The sequence below is a fragment of the Heliangelus exortis genome, chromosome 8, assembly GCF_036169615.1.
Source record: "Heliangelus exortis chromosome 8, bHelExo1.hap1, whole genome shotgun sequence".
In the NCBI taxonomy this organism is placed as follows: domain Eukaryota; kingdom Metazoa; phylum Chordata; class Aves; order Apodiformes; family Trochilidae; genus Heliangelus; species Heliangelus exortis.
The window spans coordinates 23,098,609-23,116,982 of NC_092429.1; the positions used below are offsets into that span (position 1 = coordinate 23,098,609).

General features: G+C 37.3%; 1 protein-coding gene across 8 annotated transcripts in view; it reads left to right on the forward strand.

The window, feature by feature from the left end:
* The window catches only part of KCNT2 (potassium sodium-activated channel subfamily T member 2), a 124,849-nt gene extending 107,742 nt beyond the window's left edge, over window positions 1-17,107 (forward strand). For 4 of the 8 annotated variants that reach the window (XM_071751060.1, XM_071751062.1, XM_071751063.1 and 1 more), the window contains 8 exons: window positions 83-194; window positions 3,473-3,574; window positions 6,093-6,176; window positions 7,026-7,154; window positions 9,070-9,090; window positions 10,575-10,875; window positions 11,965-12,049; window positions 13,136-17,107. In XM_071751060.1, the coding sequence (XP_071607161.1) occupies window positions 83-194; window positions 3,473-3,574; window positions 6,093-6,176; window positions 7,026-7,154; window positions 9,070-9,090; window positions 10,575-10,875; window positions 11,965-12,049; window positions 13,136-13,247 (946 nt within the window). In that variant the 3' untranslated portion in view covers window positions 13,248-17,107. The remainder of the gene's footprint in view (window positions 1-82; window positions 195-3,472; window positions 3,575-6,092; window positions 6,177-7,025; window positions 7,155-9,069; window positions 9,091-10,574; window positions 10,876-11,964; window positions 12,050-13,135) is intronic. The other 4 variants (XM_071751061.1, XM_071751065.1, XM_071751066.1 and 1 more) reach the window with 3 other exon arrangements.
* Window positions 17,108-18,374: the final 1,267 nt, after the last annotated feature.

The window sequence follows — 18,374 nt, forward strand, 5'->3', positions numbered from 1 at the left end:
TAATAATTGCATTACATAGAGCCTTACATTTACAGAATTGTTCTGCCTAGGAGTATAACTCTTACATTCTTTTAAAATACAGGTTGTTTTCAAGCCTAAGCATTATCACAGAACTTACTCACCCAGCTAATATGAGGTTCATGCAGTTCAGAGCCAAAGACTGCTATTCTCTTGCTCTGTCCAAATTAGAAAAGGTAAGATTTGCCTCTCCTGCCCTCAATTTAAATTTTATGGATTTTAAAACTTTTTCTGATTTTGTAACAACGCCTCCAAACCAAGTGAAAACACTGAAAGTATTTTATACTGATAGATTAAGAACAACAATTGTTCACTGTCAAAGGGCAGTCCTTGTGACCAAGGGTAGTAAACTATTTAAATACTAAATAAAAACATCATATTCTATACATTCGTGTTGGTGTTCTCAAGCTGTGGAATGGGGAAACTGTGTGGAAATAAGTTTAACTTAATTTGCCTGTCCAAAATACTACTGCTTAAACTTTACATGGAGCATACAAACTAAAATAGGGCATCTGTTTAACTTAGTAAATTCAAGGACAATACTCTTTTTCATAGATCTTGATTGGTGATCTCACCTACCTATCACTGCATTCCTCAAAACTTACAATATCACCTCCACAATCTTTCAGGCCATTTGAATACATTCACAAAACCAGGAATCTTTCATTCTTTCATCTCTTTTTCCCCTTGCTATCAGTCTAAATAGAATTCCTAGGTTCTCTCTTGTAGCCTCCTGATCTCTGTACCTCAGATATCTGCCATGTCATAGCAAATTTGAATTCATGCTAGAATCATGTTATACAAAATTTTTATTTCCTAACTGCAAATTTCCAAGATTTGGGAGATTTCAGATACCACATTGAATTTCAGATATTTCACTATTTACTGAATAATGTTCACATAGTTGATTTATAATGTATTTAATGTAAAACAGCCTTTTCTTACCAAGTTACATTCACAAGCCAGCTCCCAGTATCTTACACAGGAATCATTCTGCAAAAACTGAGCCTGTCTTGATGAGTATTAGAAGTCAATCTTTTATGTAGTTAACTATTATGCTTACATTTTACCCACAAGATGTAAATAAGTAATGGATCTTTTATAATTTGATGACCTGCACCTGAAATAGAACAAAATAAGCATATAAAATGGAGAACTGTGAGGAAATTAGTTGAGAAAGCTAAGAACTAGAAAGCTGTTAAACAAAGAGAGGGGCAGTTTGCATTGGGGTAACATCTTCATTTGGATTATGGCACTCCCTGTATCCATTAAGGTTTGGAGCTGTGATTCCTCCATTTTAGCCCATCTTCCTCAAGGGTAAGCTCAGGAAGAGTAACCTGGCACTGGCTGGAATCATTCATTGCCAGCTTATTTGGGGCAATCAGTGCCAAGAGCTGGATGGTGCCTTCAAGACTATTTTCCAACCTTAGTTCCTTGGTGAACTCTAACTGACAGCATTTTTTTAACACATTCCCTTAATCTATACAGGTTAGTGATAAGAGAAAGTAAGAACAGTGACAGCTTTCCCAGTACTTGGTGTCTGCAGTTTCTGCTGGAATACTCTGTGGGCTGTAACATCTCTACTTCAATGAAATGACACCAGGATTTTTATCTCAGCTCTCTTTCTTGCTTTCCGTAGGCATCTTTGTTTTTCCAGCAAATGTTCTGGAAATCATTAGAAATATTATAGCTTATATTAATCATTTGTGCAAATGTAAAGTTGTGAATAGAGGTTGGAAGCTGAAGAGTTAATTAACTTCCTATCCAAGCTGTGGAATGCTGAAATAGAGGTAGATAAGTTATAAAGAAAGAACACTGTCTTCCTTGTTGTCAAAGCTGCCAGATGTTGGTATTTCCCACTCTTTTCATCTTAACATTTGCAGAGAGCATTTCACAGGTGGTGCTGTGGTTCATTTGATGTTTCAGAACTCCCTCATGCAAAAGCAATTAAAAACTTGAGCAGAATTATCTAATACAGTTAAACGTACAATTGATTGTTCTTTCTGCATCCAGCACCTCATTTTCAGAAAGACTAAGCTGCCCTCATGTAACACTGAAACACATGCAAAAGTGACTTTTCAACCTAATGGGCTCCAGAAGAGAGATCCACAATTCAGAAGTCCATCTGCTGTAGCAATGCAACTTTTCTCATTTTAGAGATAATAACAATGTGAATAATAATAATAATAAATGTGAACAGCAAACAAAATGATGGTTCTTCCACAGCAGGGAAAAGGAAAAACTAAATACCCATGGTCTAAGCATAAAAATTATGTTCTCCATTAGTCTTAGTTTAAATAAAATAATATAAAAAAAAAAAAGCTAACCACTCACCCACTCCCTGTCTTTCTAGAAAGAAAAGGTTTAGAAGGGTTTCGAATGTTTTGGATGGAACTGCATGATCTTCAAGGTCCATTCCAGCCCAAACCAATCTATGATTCTTGAATAAGACTGACACTTTAGATTTCTATAATTTTAAAAAATGTGTTTGTTTTCCAAATATTGTAGGTCAGGTGTTATTCTAAACTTTGAAGTGGTCATTTTAAAATATGTGCAAACTCTTATATCTTTTAATCAAACCAATAATGTGAATTTGTGTCTTGCACAGTGATAAGCACATATTTGTTAGGTGAGCAGAAATCTACCTGGGATGGCCACAAAAGCACATTAGTTGTTAATATTCAACTTGGTGTCTGCCAGTACTCTTGGGGTCTTCTCTGCCAAGCTGCATGCCAGCCAGTCAGTCCCCAGAAGGTAGTGTTGCACACATGTAGTGGATGTAAGTGTGCCAATTCCAAGATGTGAAACATCTCTGTACTTTGAGAACACATCTTACTCTTCATGGCACCTGTGATCTGAAAGCTTGATATTTCCTCTATTTTATGTAACAAATCACTTCCAATCTGTGTTTTTGCTTTCTGATAACAGCAGGAATTGGAAGCACACTGTGGTGTGATTCCTCTGCAAGTGAGATGTGAGAAGAAAAAGACATAATTATAGTTACGGTTTTCTGCATCCCTTCCCCAGAAGCAACAGAGCAAGAATTTTCTATCCCACTCCATATCTGAACTCATCTCACATATTCATTTGCACTGAAATACCATTTCTTCCCTTTTGCATCAGATTCTGTTCATGTGTCACATTCCTGTTCCTGGTAGATTTTCTGGACCTGAATGAGTCCACTGTCAGCACCAAGAAATTGGAATAGGAATAAGATGAGCTTTGTTCTAAGCATGGTTAAAATCTCTAAATCATCTTAAGAATGATGTGGAAGAATGTGCCCACACATTTTGAGACATGGTTATTGAAACAACATATGCATTAAACAAAATCTTTCAACCCAAAAACTAAGTACTGAGCAAAGATGCGTTGCATTTGTAGAAAGAAACCATATTCAGAGTAAAGGGCCTTTACCCTTGTTATCTCTATTTTCTGTTTTTTAATGCCTTAACAGAAGGAGCGTGAGAAGGGATCTAATCTGGCATTTATGTTCCGACTGCCCTTTGCTGCTGGCAGGGTTTTCAGCATCAGTATGTTGGATACGCTGCTTTATCAGGTACTATCAACATCCTGTGAAGGTGACATAACACAGATCTGCATTGTTACCACCTGTTTTATTGTACTTATGCCAGATGACCCTGTTTTCATACATCTCAGCCATTACTGTGCATGTCTGTACCAGGAACAACCAAAAATCCTCCTGTCTTTGCCTGAATGCTGTTGTTGAACAATGTAATGCTGTTTGTGAACCTCTCCAGAACCCAGTAAGTGGGACAGTTTTGATAAGCCCTACATAAAATACAGATTATACAGACTGATAACACTTGTACACTGCAACAAAAAGCTTCTGCCCATTCCTACAAAGTAGTTCCTCTAACCACAGAAATCAATAGTATTACTTTTATGAGTAGTTTATCAGTCCTCAGTGTTTGCTGATAGAGGTCTCAATTGCTTTATTGTGTCCTGTCCTTTTTACTCCTGTCAGTCAGACCTTTGGAGGACTACACATATCTTACAGTAACCTAGCCCTATACTCTGGCCCTAAAAAGAAATAATATGCTGTGATTACAAAGAGACAGTGAGGCAAGAAAAGGCAACACTGAATCTTTTTGCCCAAGAATCCAGGATGCAGCTCTTCATGCAAAACCAAGTGATGACAGTGGAGATGGGGGAAGGCCAACAACCTCTGCTGAAAAAGCAATACATCAGATAGTAAGGATCAGGCCAAATGAGAGGTAGCAGTTGCTGGTTTCAGGGTGGAAAAAGAGAATATTGCCCTCACTCCTCAGCTCCTCATAAACTGAGCTGGCCAAGCAGCAGCTCCCAGCACTATCCTACAAGGATCTAGCTATGCAGACTTTAGTAGCCACCACCATGGCCCATGAAGTCTGCTCACCTGAACACCTCCATGCTTTGCCTATACCTATAGGTAGCCCATGGATGCTTTTGTATTCAGGTACTAAGTGTTTTTTCAGAGAAATTAGTATATTTGGTAACCTGGTGTATGAAAGGTGTTCTTTCATCTCAAGTCTTCCTCCTATTTGGAGGAAGGCAAATTCAATGGCAAATTCAAGGATTTAAGGATTCAAATCCTTAAAGGCAAATTCAAGGTAAATAGAAAAATTCCTGGAGCTAAGCTTTTTGAGATAAGTCATTAACATGAAAGAGTCATGTATGTGGTACATGGTACCAAAGCAGAAGCCAACAGATGTAAAACCATTTCATCAAATGCTAGATATTTTAGAAATAAATCTATTTGCCTATAAAGTTTTTTTTAAATCATGTTCCAGGACATCAATATCACATATGGAAATTTATTTTTTTAAAAAAGTAGATTTAGACTCCTATGTATGAATAGGACTGTCACCATCAGCAACTCCTACCATCAATATTTTATATTTGCTCCTGGAAATATCAATCATGCTATGACTTGACAGAGTAAAACCATTCACTGTAAAGTGTTAAGAAAATCCCATACACTCACTCTCACTCTAGTTCCACTCATTCCTTCTTTGATGTCCTAAAGAAAAAACTTTGCATTATCTTTATGACACTGACTGAAAAATGAAAACTTGGTCTAGCAAATCCTTGTGAATACACTTAGTGTTCTAATGGTAGTTCCATAGCATAAAAGATGCAACAAAAAAACCAAATAAGGTTACAAAAATTTGGTTCAAGAAGATGCTACTGCCATGTACCCTATCACAATTGGAAGAGTAAAATAGTTGTATGCCTCTCTATCAAATTAAATCTGTCTGGCTTCTGAGTTTAAACAAATCCAGACGCTCTAACTAGAAAGGTTTTATATAACACTTTTGTAAGTTATTTCTTTATTAAAACCTATGTGCTAGCTCCATATCTGCATTAAGCCAAAGTTGTGTTCCAACAAGGACTGCAGCCTGCCTTGAGTGCTGCTCTGCTACACCTAAGAAGAGGTGGGAATCAACAGTCCTACCCCTGTTAGCATAGCACCCATGTGAACCCCTGATTGCAACAGCCTAACTCTCAGGAGGAGAAATATTTGTGCTTTCTGCTGATCTAATGTCTGTTCCCAGTACGAGGATATAAGGCACATGAACCCTTAAAAAATAAGATGGATCGGTGAAGAAAAATAAATTAAATTGAATTAAAATAGCAGCCTCACCTTAGTATTGCCCACTACTCACAGTACCCTAAGACACATCTAACATACAACAGCATTTCTTTTGTACAGAAGAGTTCATGATTATAATTTCACACATGATGAGGCTAACACCTTAGCTCCACTGATCACCCATCTACATTCATCTTCACTTTCACATCTGTTAGTGGGTATCTTTGAATCCTGTACATACATTGCACACCTATGCAGAACCAAGTAAGGAAACTTTTTATGTAAATAGATTTAACGTGAAGAAAGCATTTCTTCACAGTGATTATTTCCACAGTGATTAAGATGCTTGAAAGATAAAGACATGACTATAAACACAGATTTATATTTCTTTGAAATTCACACAATAGGTTAGTGTTTACCTGCTCATCTGCTCATTAAAGCTTTTCTTTCTTTTCCTTATTTCCTGTTAAAAATCTTGCAGTCATTTGTGAAAGATTATATGATTTCTATTACAAGACTTCTGCTGGGACTTGATACCACACCAGGATCTGGGTTTCTTTGTTCTGTAAGTTATTTTTAAAAAAATACTTTACTGCAGAGTACCAGAGAAGGTTCTGTACTGTCTGTAAATACCTCTACTTTCTGTATACAGCACTTTCTTTTTTTAAAAGTCCAAGGAAGCCATCTGTTTCCTTTTTCAACAGGGGAGAAGACAAAAAAGTTAAAGAGAAAACATAACCAATTTTAGTTATTTCCATAGCAAAACCCAACTCCCCCAGCCCCCAAGGAACACAATACATTCATAAAGCACACCTTTCTTACACTGAGTGCAAGACAACAGAATCTGTGAGAAGGGGCTCACTTATCTTGAAATAGAGCTTGTGTAATAGTAATGAAACAGTTCGAGACTTTCTCCTGCTATTTATGCTCAGTGTGTTTGTTTGCCCTGTCTCTCTTCTCAAATATTCAGGCTGCATTCATCCTGTTCAGCTTAGCAAAGTTATCTGGCAGCATTCAAAATAAATATTCTTTCATTCTTTAGTCCGTCCGTCACCAGATTCTTCCTGCTGCCAATACTGTGTTATTGTTTTTATATCTGAGTCATATATGAACAGTGGATGAATACCTACAAATACATACAAATACATACAAATTTTCAGTAATTTAAAAACAAGAAGTAATTTCATAAGACAACAATTTGCACTGCAGTGTCTCCCAGACAGGGAGAGAACAAAAGAAACAGTGCCTACAAACTCATAGATGTTCCAGATTAGTTGTGGAGGAAAGGTGCAATACTACAATATGATTGTTACCAGCTAGCATTTAGTTTTTAAAAATTTTCAAGAGTAGTACATTGAACAAGTGATAAGCCCTCAAGAATTAAAAGTACTCCTTCCTATTATTACTTGCTCAGATGAAAATCACAGAAGAGGATCTATGGATCAGAACATATGCCAGACTATATCAGAAACTTTGTTCTTCTACAGGAGACATTCCAATCGGAGTCTATAGAACAGAATCCCAAAAGCTTACAACATCTGAGGTATGTACTTTGGATTTGATTACAGAGCATAGAAGATTCTTTGGTCCTCAGTAGACTGGAAACCACTTAAAGACTATTTGTGAATGCCATATCTACAAATGCACAGAACCCCAATAACCCCCTGAAGGTCTCCATCTCTTGACATGTATCTGGTCACATAAACTCAGGGCTCCCGTGCAGCCCTGAATACCCAGAGCCAGTTCCCTGCTGACTGTAAGTCCTGTGCCTGCCTACAGAAAGCTGACTGATTGAAAACAAGGGGCAGCTCAGCACAGATAGGACTAGGACAGGCTACAAGAGTTGGCTGCCAAACAGTACCAGTTTTCTGTATATATGTATTTATGTGTCTGCCATATAAATGTATACATTTCTCCCTATACATATATATATGTATAAAATTAGAAAAATTCTTTTTATGTGTCTGCCACATAGATGTATAAATTTCTCCCTATATATATATAAAATGACAAAAACACTGTTTCCTGACTATTTAGCATACATTTTGTTGGTACAGCTTTTTTTTCTGTCATGTATAGGCCTTTTGTTTATGTGAACATTAATACTTCTATCTCATTAAAACATGGCTGAAATACAGCTCAAAAATACAGCAGTGAACAACATCCTTCTGAACTACTCAGACATAGGTTACTGATTTCCAAGACAGAGCATTTATATTTTCTCTTCCATTCTGGCAAAATGCTATAAGACACCAAGCCATGTAATGCTTAACTGCAAGATTTATCTTGAAAGAAGTAGAATCTTTCAGTTAAATTTTAAAATAGGAGTTATACAAAGCTGCAGAGCATTCCACCAAGTTCTCTAGTGGCTCTCTTTGTGGACTACTTATATGGGTAACTTTTACAGCATAGCCAAGTGGACTGTACCATTGCAGTTATGTCAGCTGATTTTCCTTAAATGTGGTAGAATTAATATAATCTATCAAAATTATTCCTTGGAGAAGAATAGAGGCAGTATCACTGCTAATATGAAAAAATGTCAGCATTAGCTTTAAACAACACAAGACATTCAAGATTTTAAGAATTCCTTAAATTAAGATAAGTAAGATAAAATTAATGGCAATGCTTTAGTCTCACATTCACAGCTGGCTATTTAGGTTCAGGTCCAAACAAGAGAATCAAGAAGTGAGCACACAACATATGGTTGAGGAGTGAACCCTGGCTGCCTGTTTTGTTCCTCTCTGCATTTTCACAAGCTTTCTAGCATACAGGCTGACAGGCAAACTGCATCTGTGCAGGGGAGGGGTAACCAGAAAAATAACTCTCATCTTTTCTACAAACTTCCACAGTTTGAAGTTAAATTAATTTTGAGTAATTTCATTCATAAATTCATCTTAACAAGAGCCATACTTGAAAATATTCTTGGATTAGATCTTTAAAACAGAGGTTAGAGAAGTGTAAATTGCTGTTTTTCTAAGGAATTATGAACTTGTTAACCACAAGTTCCTTACTCACTGAGCCTCCAGTGCATATATATTTGAGTTGAAAATGACAAATTTGTATTTGTATTGCACACACCTGGAAGAAGCTGTCAGTTAATGCTTAACATGAGTCAGGAGAACAAAATATGCTAACATTTCTATATGTATTTCTCCTTTGACAGTCCCTTTTTATACTATGGAAATGAGAATCCCTCACTTCAATCTAACAGATAAATATTATTCCTCTGAATTATATAAGTTTTCAATGATCTAGTTACAGATAACAAGAAAGTCTAGCCTTCCTCTCAACACCTATGACTCAAAACCATTACCACCTTATTAAAAACAAATACATAAGAAGTCTTCTTTATTACCTGTGTAGCTAATTTGCTGATGTTGTCAAACAGCCCATGTTTGTTTCTGTAGGATCACTCCTGTTTAAATTGTCTTTTGTTTCTTTTCCTCTCTCTGTGTCAGTCACGAGAAATGGCTTCACAGGTAAGTATTTGGACAGTCTGCCTCTTTCTGGGATTCATGGTTTCAGCCCAGTAGGCAGTAAGCCCCACACTGCTGCTTGCTCTCTGCCCCCCCAAGTAGATGGGGAGACAATTGGAAGGGCAAGGGTGAGACAATTTGGGGCTTGAGATAGAGACAGTTTAACAGGTAAGCAAGGCAAAACTAAGGAATTCTCTCACTACTTCCCCTTGTCAAGCAGGTGTTGAGCCATTTCGAGGAAAGCAGGGCTCTGTCACCCATATTTGGGACAACAAATGTCATAACTCTGCAAATTCCCCCCATTCCTTCACCTTCCTCAGCTTTTATTGCTGTACACAGTGCCATTTGGCACGGGGTATCCCTTTGGGTAGTGGGGGGCAGCTGTCCTGGCTATGTCCCTTCCCAACTTCTTGTGCACCCCCAGCCCATTCCCTGGGAGGTCACTGAGGAGCAGAAAAGGCCTTGACAGTGTGTAAGTGCTGCTCAGCAAGAACTGAAACATCCCCGTGTTATCAACACCATTTCCATCAGAAATCCAAAACATAGTCTTATGCAAACTACTATGAATAAATTTACCTCTACACCATCCAAAAACAGTTTCTGGAGAAAAAAACAGGCATGCAGAAAAAACATGGCATCAGAGGGACATATTTTGGTCCTTAGGTCTGCTTTGTTTGTTGTTTTTTCACTACATGAGTGAAAGGAAACATCACAGTGTTTTAGGGCTGCAACTATAACTGTCCTTATTTTGATACAGAAGCATTCCACATATTATGTGCTGAAAGGTCAAAAATACCTGGGAATTTGAGACACAGGTAACAGCCATGTTCTACGTTTTTTAAAAAAGTACACAAAACAGTGCAGCCAAAGTTAAAATATTACCAAAAATCCACAACATACATCTAAAAAGCAGTTGCAGAACTTAAATTTCTAGAAATATGCAGACTTGGAAAAAAGTGGGTAAGTTATTCAGAACAGATTCCTAAATTCAAGAAAGGCAGTATCTGAAGGGTAGAGTTGTTCTCAGAATCGAAAGGGAAACAGGCACCACATAACACCTAAGTGCTTTTCACAGAGTAACACAATGTCAGGGGCTGGAAGGAACCTCTGATCTCCTGAGATCACCTAATCCAACCCCCCTGCTAGAGCAGGATCCCCAGAGCAGATTACACAGGAACATGTCCAGGTGGGTTTTGAAAGTCTCCAGGGGTGGAGACTCCACAACCTCTCTGGGCAATTTGTTCCAGTGCTCTTTTTGCACTCGAGAAATGTATTTATATATAAAAAACGAGCTTTTTACAAAAAAATGTCAAAGTCTCATAAAAGTTGCCCAGTTCAGGAACTCTTGCTGAGTGCAAACTGCTGAATCCCCTCCGCTCCGTCGCAAGCACAATACACGTTCTACCGCACCGTTGCAAACGAGAGAACATTTTAATTTGCTCCCCTTTTTTAAAGCCCTTAATCCCTCTTGCTATTTTCTTTTCAAGTCTCAAATCTCTATCAGTGTAGAAGACTGGGAAGACACTAAGGACACCAAAGAACAAATCAGCTATCGCAGTAACCACCGGAACTCGACGTCGAGCGACCGCTCGGATCACCCCTTGTTACGGCGGAAAAGCATGCAGTGGGCACGGCGCCTCAGCAGAAGGGCACCCCGGCACTCTGGCAGAACAGCTGAGAAGATAAACCAGCAGAGAATGAACCTTTACAGGAGGTCTGAAAGACAGGAGCTTGCTGAACTTGTGAAAAACAGAATGAAGCACCTGGGCCTTTCTCCAGCAGGATATGGTATGATTACCATGACACTTTAATAATCAAAGCGTTACTATTATGCAAGGTGAACTTATTTTTACACACAACGTATTAGGTTTACAGCAGTGGTTTTGTTTTGTGGAGGTTATGTAGCTGTTTTCTAGACAGAGGTACTTATGATAGTGCAAATATGTGATACAAGCAAAAATTACACATACTAGAAAATACCCACTGTGGTAATTTTCAACCTTTTGTATATTTCGAAGCATACAGACTGCCTGTCAAGAATGGTCTATCAAGACTACTTCATTAACAAAAGCTTTAGGAATTACATTGAAACTGGAATGAAGTAGTTCTCTTTCAGATATTTTTCCCCAAAATGCTGAAGAGAGAAATTAATATATAAAAAGTGCCTCTCCTTTTTAGTCAAATTAAAACTCTCACTGTTGCACTTCAGAAGTGTACCAAGAGAAAGCTATTTGAAAGATACTGCAATGACAACTGCAAGGCAAGAATCAACTAGGCAAAAACCTAAAAAAATTTAAAAAAAAAAAATGCAGTCTTTATTTGCAATATACTTGAAGAACAGTTGAAAATTCAGGACACAAATACTTATTTCCCTTTATACAGCATTTACATTACAACCCAGGTGATAAAGGAAAATGCTTATTCTATAAATAAGGAATGGGATGGGGGGAAAGGTTTATACTGTCCAATTCTGGAAACAGATGAGAATGCCATATATCTGCATTTAATGTTATCACTTGAACTCAATACCAGCTGACAGTGGAAGTCCCTACTTCCCAAACACTAGCATAAGCCACATGCAGATTGATAATTTAAACTGGGTTGCATTCATAATTGTTATGACTGAAAAAAGTGCAAAAGAACATTTTTAGAACATTCAGAAAGAAAGCAGGATATTTTGACAGCTGATAACCAAAGGATGCTGTATCAGATAACAATTGAAAAGAAACTTATCTGAAATCACTTTGAAATCTCATACTTTTTGACAGCTTTATGAACCAAAGCTGTTCTTCTATCAGATTAGTTTGTCAGAAATCATACTTTTAATAATTATTTTAAATATAATTAATTTGTATGGTTGTTTTTTTTGTCCTTTAGATGAAATGAATGATCATCAGAACACTCTTTCTTACATCCTGATCAATCCTTCTCCAGATACAAGATTAGAGCTGAATGATATAGTGTAAGTTAAAATACCAAAAAAAAAAAAAAAAAAAAAAATCTCAAGACCTGCAAAATTTCTTGTTTATACTTTCTGCCTTAATTTATCACCTCTGTTGGAAAAGAACCCCAAATTTTCCCATGCACAGGCAAGAAATAAAAATATGGAGACTTCTATTTAAATAGACACCTAATTATACGCATATATGTATGTATACAAAATATACATATAAATATACAACATGTATACTGGTGATTCTCTTACCTCCATATTCTCTCATCTTCCTCTGATATATATTTAAAAAAAAATCTCACCAGATTTACAGCTTAATAGCTTTAAAGAATTAAGCTTCTCATTAAATTCTTGATTATAATTTAGCTACCCAGACTTAACAGAAAGATCAGTAATCTGGTTTCTGTCCTTAGGAACACAGTGGTCCTGGAAAGCAATGACAGTTCAGAACACTGATGCATTGGTTCTGCAGCAGCACAAAGCTGCTCCTGCATCAGTCCCAAAAGCTGCTTCAGATCAGAGAGTTTGTCACTTGAGACAGGTGACAAAGCAGTGCTGAATTTGCACTTACAAATTAATGGGAAGCTCTTTCATCTTTATTCTAAGAGCAGTTATTTTAAACCTCTCAAATTTATATTCAAACTCAATATTTAAGGAAGCCTTTTTTCTCAAGTTTTCAGATCTACTACAAGTTCTTTGAATACAGGTCCACCTCCAGACTTTCATCCTACACCACCATTATTAACATCAGGCTTTTTATTTATTGAGCACAATGAAAAGAATTACCCATTTTTTTTCTCATGAAGTTATTTTTGACTACTTGTCCCTCTTTAAGGCATAATGAATGAAGGAGATGCATAAAGAAATACTGGCAAAGGAGCTGCCAGTCAAAATTATTGTTTAGCTGTATCTAGTACATACAGATGGTGTCTGGGCAAAGTAAGAAAAGCTTTGTTATTAGCATCTCCAGTGATTGGTGTTGACCATGGGACCCAACAGGAACCAGACTGTTCTTTTCAACATTTCAGCTGTATGCACTTCATCTATCCTTGCTTGTGCCAAGTCTTATTTAAAAGTTTTATTTTTTCTTTATAGATACTTGATCCGACCTGATCCACTGGCTTATGTTCCAAATACTGCACCTGGCCAAAAAGACAGCTTCTGCAATACAGTGGGACAAGATACCAGGGAAGAGACACAACTTTGATATGTAACTCATCACAAAATTAATAGACAATTTTATACATGCTGTTTCCACTAACAATTTTGAAAGCTGAGTGATACATTTTGTTCAGAAGTAGGAAACAAAATGACAATGGATATATGACCAAATTTAGAATAATGATGTCTAGAAGCTCTGATTTAAGTAATTTTCAGGCTTTGTGGCCTGTTCAGCATGTTGGATTTGGGCAGCTTAGCAGAATTATGACAGCTATTACAATAGCTATTATATGACAACTTCTTACCCATACCAGTACAGAGTATCTGGTGTCCATAGAGACACCATATATGATTTGTAGTAGAAAATATGTTAATAACTAATGGGGCCTACAAGGCTTTGCCTTTCAAGAACCCAGCCTTTGAGAAAATGCTCAGTGTCTGAATGTCATTCATTTACATAAGAACAGGCTAGTTTCAGCCCCATATTAGCCTCCAGGTCTCAGGTGTTAGTTCTGTGAGTTTACACAAAAAAGTTTAATTAATCAGCCTCATCTCACCATAAAGGTTGAGGTTGAAGGCAGCGTATCCACTGACAGATTAGCTCAGAGGAGCCCACCTGGAGAAAGTCCCTATCATATCACACAGGCATCCACCCACTTTTGTAAAAACTGGGAATCTGTGTGAAGCTGCAAACAGTGGTAGCACAGGTGAAGAAGAGCCCCTTTAACCTTAGTAGGTATGAAAATAGAAGCCTGGACAGGGGATGGTACAAAAGTGAGAAGATCCCTCTAGGGCATGATCCGTATCACAAGTCCTTCCCATTTCCATTAACATGACAGAACTGCAACTCTACAAGATGTGTACATACCCAGTCACTCATATTACCCAAATCTGATAAATTTTCATATGAAATGATGGATCACATTGAAAAATAAAGAATTGTGTGGCCCATTCCATCAAATGAATGTAACACCACATCACATGACAAGACATCATTGATCTGAAGGCTTGGTTTTGGTATAAAGTACACAAGAAAACATCTGCTCGTGTATTAAACATCTGAAGTGCTGGGGAATCTCTAGGCTGCCACAACTGATCAGGCTTTTCATAGAATTAAGCATGAATGTACGTGGTCTTCCAAAATCCCATTCTTGCTTTGCTGTCTCTCACAAAGGGCAAAGAACATGCTCAAGGTAAAAACTGTACTCTTAAAATATAAATATAGAACTCGTACAATAAATTTGGCAGGTATTCTGCAATGGAAAAATTGATATTTTTTTTTTTAATTCCTTTAATATCCTACAAAAAATACAGTAAAAATTCATTATATTCTTTTCTATGTGATTTGGTAGAAGAGCTACAATTTCTTTCTGAAAAACAAAATACCAAATTGCCCAGTGAACAACTCTGGATGCAAGTATTCTTATCAGAACTGTAAGGATGTTGAAATCAAGTCCCATTCATATTAAGAATGACAGACAATCTGCTATTTTTTCCCTCCTTCCTCTTAATTCTTACAAAACTTAACTAATCTATTCCATATCAAATCAGAAATCCTAAACCCACAATTGTAAAAAAACCAAACAAAACAGGGGTTCCAGAGTGGACTTAAGCCATCAGAAGAACACAAGCATAGTTTTAAAAGAAAAAGGATAACTGAAAAATAAGGTTTCTCAACTTTTTATATTCACATATTGAAGTAGCATCATGGTTCAGAAGCATTTCAGTGATTCTGCCTAGAGTCCATTATTCTTCACTGTTTTTCCACACAAAATAGCCATTTATCAAATTATTCACACGTAAAATCAAAGCATTTCAAATGTTCCCTCTGGGCCCAGTGTTAAAAAAGAAACAATGGAAGCAGGAGGGCAGACTGAAGTCTACAGTTTTTAAAAAACTGTATATGGTACAGGATATTGTTCAAGGCCTGTCAAAGAAGTTATCCCAGAAGAGATTGCATGTGGAATCTGAATAACTTCCTATGTTTATTGCCTTCAGTAAGACTGTATTCCACTTGAATATTTTAAAAAAATAAAAGACAAGTTTATTTAAAATATTCACTACAATCAGGAATATCTTTTGTTTCACACTAAATGTCTTTCTAATTGTGTCTCTCAGGCAGACAGAATTCCAGAAACATGTTTAACCCTTCAGCTGGCAATCTAGATGCTTTGTGTCATTCCCACACACTTCACAGACATTCCCTGTACACAGGGTACAGGGTACCCAACACAGACTGCAGTGCTCTGCTATAAGGATCTCTATAGGTAAAACTTGATGCCTTTAAGGTAGGACCTTAAAAGCCTGTAAGGCATCAGAAGCAAGCAGTCAGATGTATCCATTTTCCCACCCAATTCAGCAGAATGGCTGCTCAGCTAAAGTCAAATAGTAGCATGCAATGTGACCCAGTACATCACCATGATAAATTAATATCTAATTGCTCATTAGCCCCAAAAGATTTACTAAAGCAAACACAAAGTCAGCTGGAGGCACTTGCAGTCTCTAAAATGAATGAAAGGCAATATTTCTTAATAAAACATTTCATTCTCTTCAAAGTCTGCTGGAAGACAAACAAGGTATTGAAGCCCAACAACAGCTTCTTATGAAGCAGAAGTTCTAATAACCCACGAATAACATTCCACAAAGGTGTCACTCTAAATACACTGCCTTTTGTGTTGAAAGCAGAACAGCTTTGCTTCCTCTGACAGATCTTCAAAGACAGACCCCACTCTGGTGAGTTTTAGACCTTTCAAAACCTAAGCACCTCTGAATGAACAGTGTGAGACTGTGCAAGTTCCTTCAGTCACCAGGGAGGCAGCTCTCTAATGCTCATCCTACAGCAATCTTATCTTCACATATTTTCCCATCCTGATTGCCAGAAACATAGCACAAGTCTGGCTGACTGGAGACCAGGTTGAGGAACAGTAATCTCCAAGCTCAGTGATGGAGAAGGGTTGATAAATTCTGGAATCAGCAGGTCCAAATCACTGTTGTAAAGACAGGATTTGTCTGCTCATAGTTCACTCAGTAAATAGACATTTAGGGCTATGATTGCTGACATAAGCAAGAGATTTAAGCCTAAACCAGTTGCCAAAGGTTAGATGGCCAGATAACTTATATTTGTTTTTCTCAATCCAAAAAAAACCATGGCCCCAACACTACCTTAACAAGTATGAAGTCATTTGGTACCCGAAGTCACAATCCAAATCAAGAAAAGAGCAGACAATAATTGTTCCATTCTTACAAGGGAATTCTCTGGCAAAGTGAGGCCTGCCCATGAAAACCTGTTACCTATTCTGCAATTAGAAGTCACCAGAAGTAAATCAGTGGAAAGCAGTGTTTCCTTAACTATTTCATTCCAATTCCAAATCATGCATTAATTCACAGACAAAGTAGGAAGCATTCAAAACTCACATTAGAATGAGTTAAGAAAGTTTTGGGGACATTGTGACTTGAAAATTAAGAGGTATTTCCAGCATACATACCTCCTCACCCACAAATTGTTCAACAATTTTGAATTACACAAGCACATATATTAATGAATACATATTATATTTTACCAATTCACCAATAAAATGCTAGAGAAGAAATAAATTGCAGATGTCAGCTGTAAAGGAAAACTGAAATGACATCAAGTGCACCAGAATTGTGCACACAATTCTGTAGTTTCTAGGCAGGTGGGGCTAACAGCAGCCATTCTGTAATTTTGGAGCAATGATGCATGAGGTTTTGCTACACTGAATTCTGCTTGGTATCCAGAGGAAATCAGTCACTGCAAGCTGGATATGAAATAATAAAACCAAGCAGCACCGTGTAATGACATCGAGTTGTCCAAGGTTATGAAAAATACTTTCTCAAGGCAGTGACATAAATGCAGAATGATAAAATAAAGCAATCTGCATAAAATATTGTTGGATTTTCTTGATGTTGTATTAGAAACAACACACACCACTTCAAAAGAGACATACATTGAATAAATGGCTAAAGACTTGCTCTTCAAATTTGCAATTTTCAGCTCCTGTTCCTTGTGCAGATGACTGAGACTTTGCTTATGGTCACCTTCTGAAGTTAGGAATGCTGATTTTGTTATGTTTTATTGCCTACACTGCTAATGCAAGAAAAAAAAGCCTTTTAAGTTTCTTGAACTAAAGTTTTCTATTTTTCCTATGAAATCTACGTGTACTGTTACAAAAAATCACAAGTGGCCTATTTCAACCAAAGGGACAGGTGAGGAGATAAAGTACAGCATTAAAAGACTAAATACTCCTAATACTTATACATAATACTTATGTGATGTATCCCAGCCAAATCAGGGCACCCCAAATGTGGCTCTACATAGGGCTCAAACTTTTAAAGCATTCGAGTACAGCATGGTTTGTCTAAACACTTAACACCCACACTACCAATCACCAATTATCATAAAAACTTCTCTAGATCATTTCCTATTTCTTCTTTTGCCCTTGCACCAGTGTGGGCTGGCTGATGAATGATAGCTGGATTCTTCAGCAATGGTAAGGTTTTTAACAGTTTAATATTTACTCTCACTAGAAGCCATAAACCCACATTACCTCCATAATTGTCCAGTGATGTTGCAGACTCCAAATGCAGACAGAGAAACGATGTATTTATAGGCTTTGGACAGCTGGACATTAAGGACTCCCTTAATGCCATCAGTTCTGCAGGTTGCACACTCAGCTTCAGAGGGAGGGGTGAAGCCTCCACTGCCTTCCTTTCAGTAGTGCTTTTGCTGTGTTTGTGGCACATAAACTGCTCTATATCACACAGTCTCACTTTCCAGGCTGACCTCTTCAAACCATTTACTCTTACATCTCAAAGGAAGAGGAATATATTGCAGCATAAGAGCAGCAACCTGGACCACCTGAAGGCATTATGCAAATGTTTTGAATACTCCAATTATGAGTGCAAATTAATGTATCATCTGAGGCAAGAGTTTATTTTTAATTGGTTTGCATTCGTATTTGGTTTTTCTATACTTTGGATGAATATGTCCATTAAAAAACCAAAACTGTGCTGACCAGGTGCAGGGCAAAGGGGAGGTCTCTATACACTGAACTACACAAATGGTACAAAATGGTTGTTCTAAAACAGATAAAACTTAGCCTAAAGTTTTATACTCCTCTGTAACAGTTTCTAAAGTACAGAAGTCCCTAAG